Source organism: Xyrauchen texanus, chromosome 38, assembly GCF_025860055.1.
Source record: "Xyrauchen texanus isolate HMW12.3.18 chromosome 38, RBS_HiC_50CHRs, whole genome shotgun sequence".
Lineage (NCBI taxonomy): Eukaryota > Metazoa > Chordata > Actinopteri > Cypriniformes > Catostomidae > Xyrauchen > Xyrauchen texanus.
Genome location: NC_068313.1, coordinates 19,558,686 through 19,565,063, shown reverse-complemented (window position 1 = coordinate 19,565,063; position 6,378 = coordinate 19,558,686). Strand labels below are relative to the sequence as shown.

The window sequence follows — 6,378 nt, the reverse complement described above, 5'->3', positions numbered from 1 at the left end:
CGGATAGCGTGCATAACCTTATTTACATTGAAACATTAAATATATAAACAGTTTACCAAATTCAGTTTGACGGTTGAGTCTGTTTCTGAGAGCACATCATGCTTATCTGTGGTTCAATACCCGACACAGCTAACCGTAAATCATCTTCCACTGTCAATAAGCGTAAACTGTACATGTTTTTGATTTAAGTAAATACTGAAAATGTGACTTCGCAGAGCCAAGTTGAGGCAAAAGTACGTCAATTACAAGTCGTTAAAGCAACATAGAAGCTTAAGTTTATTTGAAGGAAAATACACTGCACTTAACTTTTTCAGCTCCTCTTCTTTGTGCCGCTTCCTGCCTTGTGCACCTGATAATTTGGCTCCTTTTTCACTCATTTTGTCCATATATCATAAGGGTCTGATTATAATATAATCGCTTAGCGCTAATTCTTAAGGGTTGAGAAGAAAAAAGTCGTCACGAGAGGGCGCACTTCCGAAAAAAAAAAATATAATCTCCAGGGCAGCGCCATTCTGTCATTTTGTGCCCTAGGCAAACGCCTTTGGCGCCTAAGCCACGGACCGGCCCTGCTCCATCCGGACAGTAAAAACCTTCACAGTGCACAAAAAAACAAAAGGCTCTCTGAAGGCTAATCTGACTCATTCCAATACACTACTGAAAAAAAAAATAGTTTATACTAGCCCAAGATAGTTTGCTTGTCTTAGTTTGTATAAGCTGGTTTAGATGGTCTCCCAACCAGGCCAAACTGGTTTAAGTTAGTTTAGCTGGTCTCATACTTTGGTCAAGCTGGTCTAGCTGATTTCATAGTCTGGCAAAGATGGTTTCAACTTGATTAGCTGGTCTCCCAGCCTGGTCCAGCTTTTTTTAAGGTTTAGCTGGTTATTAGCCTGGTCAGGCTGTTTTAAGCTCTTTCAGATGGTCTCCCAGCCTGGCCAATCTGGTCTTTTAGACTAAGTTGGTTTAAGATGGTTTAGCTGGTTTCATAGCCTGTCCAAACTGATGTAATCCGGATTAGTTGGTCCCTCAGCCTGGCCAAACCTTTTTCACGCTGGTTTAGCTGGTGTCTTATCCTAATTAAGCTTGCTTAAGATTGTTTTGCTGGTCTCCCATCTGGCCAAGCTAGTTTAAGCTGGTTTAGATGGTCTCACAGCCTTGCCAAGATGTTTAAGATGGTTTAGCTGTTTAGTCAGCTTGTCTCTTTGCCTGACAAGCTTATAATTGCTTAAAACCACACTGAAACCAGCAAACAGATCAATATGGGAGACCAGAAACCAGCATCATTCTACTTTTTCCCAAAGCAAATTACCTGGTTTACAGGAAGATCTTTCAGAGTGTCCTAGAGTTATGTTTGATGCAAAAGCAATGCTCAGTCTTGAGATGCAGAACCAAGAAAGTAGGGTAGGCCAGCAGAGGCAAACCCTGAACGTGCACAATGTCTTAGTGTGCTGCTCAGAGCTCAGAGGCATCTCGAAGGCATACAGGAAGCTCTCTCCATGCCATGCCATGCTGAATGATTCATGAACATTCTGGAGATAAGGTATCACAAATGCCAATAGGTAGAGAGAGATACAACCTGATGCTGCCAGTTCAGATTACAGGCTGATGTGGGTCACAGTGAAACCATGAAACTGATTAATGATTTTTGCTGTGCTTTAAATGTCTTTCAGCACATCTTTGAATCGGTCACACATTGCTGTTTCAAAATCCTTATTAGAATGCTAGTGTGCATTTTCTAGAATACTTTGGCTGGAAATGGGCACATTCTAGGCAATCTGTATTCAAACGAACACTGGACACTAAAATAACAAGCCTTGTTTTTCACATCCCTTTACTTGGCGCCATTCTCTTGATGCAACCAGTAGGCGAGAAGGCCATGGCCAGCCTAGTAAACCTGTTGCGATATCTGGGTTAAAGTTGAATCCGCACAAAACAGAGCCCAGTATCACTCTATAAACAAACGTGAATAAACACAAAAGACTTACATAAGCAAACCATGTAACACTCTTTGAACTATGCATGGGAATCATGTTTAGTGTAAATAGATCATTACATTTGAAAAGAATAGCGTAATAAATTAATATTTTAAAATGCATTATGTTGCACTGAAGTTACACACTGTGTACTGCTTATGAATACTTTATAATTTGTTGAAACTTGCTCCAAAATCATTGAACTTTGACACTGATTTATTTCCAGCAGAGTATGTATATGGACTATGACCAAATGATGTCTTCTTGATTATGTAATAAATTATTCACATTTCACACACTTTTGGTCATTCAATGAAAGGGAACTCAATTGACAAGGTGGCTGGAAGAGATACAGAGAGTTACAGTTAGCTGGAAGAGCATGTTACAGACAGTGTCTCTGTTTTGCAGGTTTTAAAATATATATGGAACAAAATCTGAAGCAAAAAAATATATATTACGTGTATTTATTTGTATTAATTTATTAAGCAGATGATTATATAGATGTTATTAAAATATAATGGGATAGTTTACCCAAAAATGAAAATTATCTCATCGTTAACTCACCCTTACTTTCTTACCTGAACACAAAAGGAGATTATAGGCAGAGTGTTTGTCTTAGTCACTGTTCACTTTCATTAAATCTTATTTCCATAAATTGAATGGTGACACAGGCTAGCTTTTTGCTAAATATTTCCTCTGGTGTTCTTGTGTGCTCAGAAGATTTTTCATTATTACTTTAATATTATAGGAAAGTTCCTCAACCAGTTGCACAATTTGTAATAATATTTTTAATTCTTAACATGGGCTTGTTGTACTGCAATTAATTCATAATGCCAGGTTTGTCCACTTCTTACCGCCACTGCATATATAATTTACTCTTTTAACTTGAATAATCAAATCTTCAAAGTAGACTGCCATTGGATTTGTTTATCACTTGCTCTGGCCCTGTGAATCAAAGCAAACCAAAGAGGTCCCATTCAGTAAAGCACAAACAAACAGCACCTTTGTTCACAGAGCACAAGATAATGCAGCAAACATAGACCTGTGGGGTTCAGTCTCTGTGACTTATTTCTGTGTCAATGCTGTGGGAAAGCCAAGTAGGGCACAACTCGACTAATGAAACTGAGCCAAACTGCAGACAGTTCACAGAATGAACTTCACACCCAACATAAATTCCAGGACAAAGCCTTTCCAGATATCATATGTTAATGTGCATTTAAACAATATGATTCAGTTTAACACTTAATTTAGACGTATCTTACATATAAAAACTTCTCAGCCTTCTCTGAAGAATAGTCTTTACCTTTTAGTGTCACCTCTGCTTAGAGGTAAACATATTCCAATTCGCCTGACTTGGAATTGCGTCAGTGTCGGCCTTGATATGACATCACTAGGGCTACTCTGAATATGTGTTGTTGGAACACAGAAGCTTTGTAGAGGCCAATCGGCAAAACACCTTTAGGATCCCACTGCTTACCGTTATCAAATTGACCCTCCACGTGGTATGTGTTGTTGACACAGATGAAGACCAGGAAAACCTCTGATAAGGGACTGCTTTAAATGTGGAATCTGAGAAGAATTTCTCACATTTACACATCAGCAGGTAAGGGCCAGATGCTCCCCTTGCATTCATTGGGATAAATCTACATATAAACTAATTACTTGAAGACATTTGAGTTGTCAACTTGAATATATTGAAAGCCAATAACATTTATGTAATCTAAATGTTTATGAGACTTTATGATTCTTTGTAAAGATAATTTTCTGATCTCCAATTTCCAAACAGAGAGAATAACCAGTTGAAATGATGCATCTGCAGTTTGCGATACTGACTTTGGCCATCGCTACCACAACAGGTTTGTTGCCTCTGCTATTTTTATTGACACGTTTTCTTTAAATTCAGAAATATGTAATTTTAATTATATTATGTTGATCTTATGTATTTCAGCATTTCCACTCGATCATGAAACCAGTCGAGAAGCACCATGGAGTTTACAGAAAGACAATCAAGCATTTGACAAGAAAGCCTTTGCCAAAGATTCAAAGTGAGTTTTTAATCACACGCATTGTCTCTCATCTCATTGATCTCATGAAAACTATGTGACTGTATGACATCTTTGAAAAATGAGATAACGTGGTACATTACACATATCACAGCAGTTCGAGGTCAAATGTCCACTGTGTGCTGCTAAGCTAAGTGAGTTACAATGTACTCCCAAACAGATAAGGTTTTAAAGTTAATGATCTATCGAGTTTTAAATCAACAAAACCTACCTCTCTACCCTAAATCTTTAACCTAAACCAGGCAATTGTGTGAAAAAAACAATTGCCTGCATAATATTGTGCTTCTTCTATGACACTTTTGGCTCATGTGTCAACTCATGTGCTCTCCAGGACTTGTACCCTTGTCCTTTTGAGCTACTGCGCAATTGTATTGTTCAAGAACAAGCTTGTAAATGTAGTTGGTTATGTAATGCAAACATTAAAATATTTTGCCTTACAAGTCATACATTATAGTAAAAGTGTTTTGATGCCATAAGATAGCATAGTGTGAGGAAAAGGGCAAAAGTAATAATCTGTAATTTTACTCGTGATTTGTGTGAAAGGGGGAAAAAGTAATTGATGTTGTAGCGCCTCTAGTGTTGATTTCTCCAGGAAACTCCAACGATATGTACAAAGAGAAATGTAAAAGTAATTTAGCAAAAATGCAGGTAGTAATGTGATTCTATGAGACCTGATTGGCCATTGTAGAAGTGTTCATTGGAGAACAGAAACATGATAGGAGAAAGTAATTAAATAATGTAAATTGATTTGTTCCTTTTACAGCAGTGGAATGTGGAAAAACCATGTTGTGAGCAGTGACCTTTACTCCCAGGACTCCTACAACCCCATGGCTGCTGAACTCCGACACAAGCTGAGTATGGAGTCTGAACGGCTAAGAGCTCGTCTAAAGCAGGAGCTCGCTGAGCTGAGGGAGAGACTCTCACCTTACCCCAGTCACCCAAAACACACCCTGGCCAATGTCCGAGAGTTCCTAGCCCCTTTTACAAAGCAACTTCAGACTGCTCTCCAGTCCAACACCCAGGAACTCTGTGAGAAACTCAATTTGAACTTCCAGGACCTGAACCCAGATGAAGCAACACTCTACCAGGAGGCTGTGCAGAAGGTCACTCAAGCACTGGATGAAAGCCACCAGAAAAGGACTGCAGCTTTTGACGAGTTTAAAACAAAAGCCTTTGAAGCTGTAGAGGAGGAAAAGGACAGTAGTGGAAAGGAACTCTGGGAGGAAGTGGCTGCCAGGCTTGGACAGGAAGTGTGTACCTTCAGTTTGGAGGTGCAAGGCAAGGTGGCGGCACTGAAAATAACTTTGGTGGGCCATCTTGCGTCAATACAGCCTCCAAGGGATGTGATGGCTTCAAAAGTGGACCAGTTCTGCCAGAATTCTTCAGCACAGAATCAACAGTTTATTTCAAATTTAGACCAACAGATAATCACTCTACAAGAAAATCAGAATAATGGCGAGTCATCTGGCTTTCATCAGACAAACATAGAGTCCATACAGGAGGATTTCTCTATTAGACTTACTGCCCTTTTACAAGACATTGTACACACTCTAAATTAATTAAGAAAACCTCTCCATTCTTATCCTTTTCTAGAATTACAACTGTAATGTAAATAGTAGCTCATGCAATGCTTGGATTGTATATTGTAAACTGTAACTTTTGTAGAACACTCTTTGTACATGTATGTAAAGTTTTCAAAGATCATCTTAAAAGCAATTGATCTGTCAATGGAAAGAGACAACCAAGAACCTTTCATCTAATGCAGGTTTCTTGAAAATGTGTGTTGTACTGTATATGTTGTTTCATAAACAATTTGAAAGCATGTAAATAAAGATATATTTGTACAGATGTTGAAATGATTATACTGTATGTTGTCCGTTCAACTTTGCCTCAACCAGACTAATAAAGAATATTAATTCCTAAATACTTGCATCACATCTAAACAGTTATTACATCACATTACATCACATTACAGAAAGCAGCTAGTCATTGGCCAATATACAAGCAATGTGCATGAAATCTTTTAGAAATGAGAAAATCAAAGCATTAAAAGAATATTCCGGGTTCAATATAAACAGATCGACAATCGACAGAATGTGTAGCATAATGTTGATTACCAAATAAATTATTTTGACTCATTCTTGGTTTAGAAAAATTGTGTTTACAGTAAGGCGCTTACAATGGAAGTGAATTTGGTCAGTCCATAACCATTAAAACACACACCATTTAAAAAGTATATCCACATGATATAACAATATTCATGTAAACTGGATTTAGTGGCATTACAGCATTTACTGGATTACAAGGTTTACTGCTGTTATATCGTCATGACAATAAATTGTAGT

General features: G+C 38.0%; 1 protein-coding gene across 1 annotated transcript; it reads left to right on the top strand.

Moving 5' to 3' along the window:
* The first annotated feature begins 3,426 nt into the window (after positions 1-3,426).
* LOC127632061 (apolipoprotein A-IV-like) lies at positions 3,427-5,949 on the top strand. Its single transcript, XM_052110535.1, has 4 exons — positions 3,427-3,573; positions 3,757-3,826; positions 3,919-4,015; positions 4,797-5,949. The coding sequence occupies exons 2-4, from the start codon at positions 3,775-3,777 to the stop codon at positions 5,590-5,592; spliced, it is 945 nt and encodes a 314-aa protein (XP_051966495.1). The 5' UTR covers positions 3,427-3,573; positions 3,757-3,774; the 3' UTR covers positions 5,593-5,949.
* Positions 5,950-6,378: the final 429 nt, after the last annotated feature.

Bases quoted from the DNA above. Each gene is read 5' to 3' on its own strand.
- LOC127632061 (XM_052110535.1), top strand. From the start codon at position 3,775: ATGATGCATCTGCAGTTTGCGATACTGACTTTGGCCATCGCTACCACA. The intron at 3,827-3,918 runs GTTTGTTGCCTC...TATGTATTTCAG, and splicing joins GGCCATCGCTACCACAACAG to CATTTCCACTCGATCATGAA. The intron at 4,016-4,796 runs GTGAGTTTTTAA...TTCCTTTTACAG, and splicing joins GCCTTTGCCAAAGATTCAAA to CAGTGGAATGTGGAAAAACC.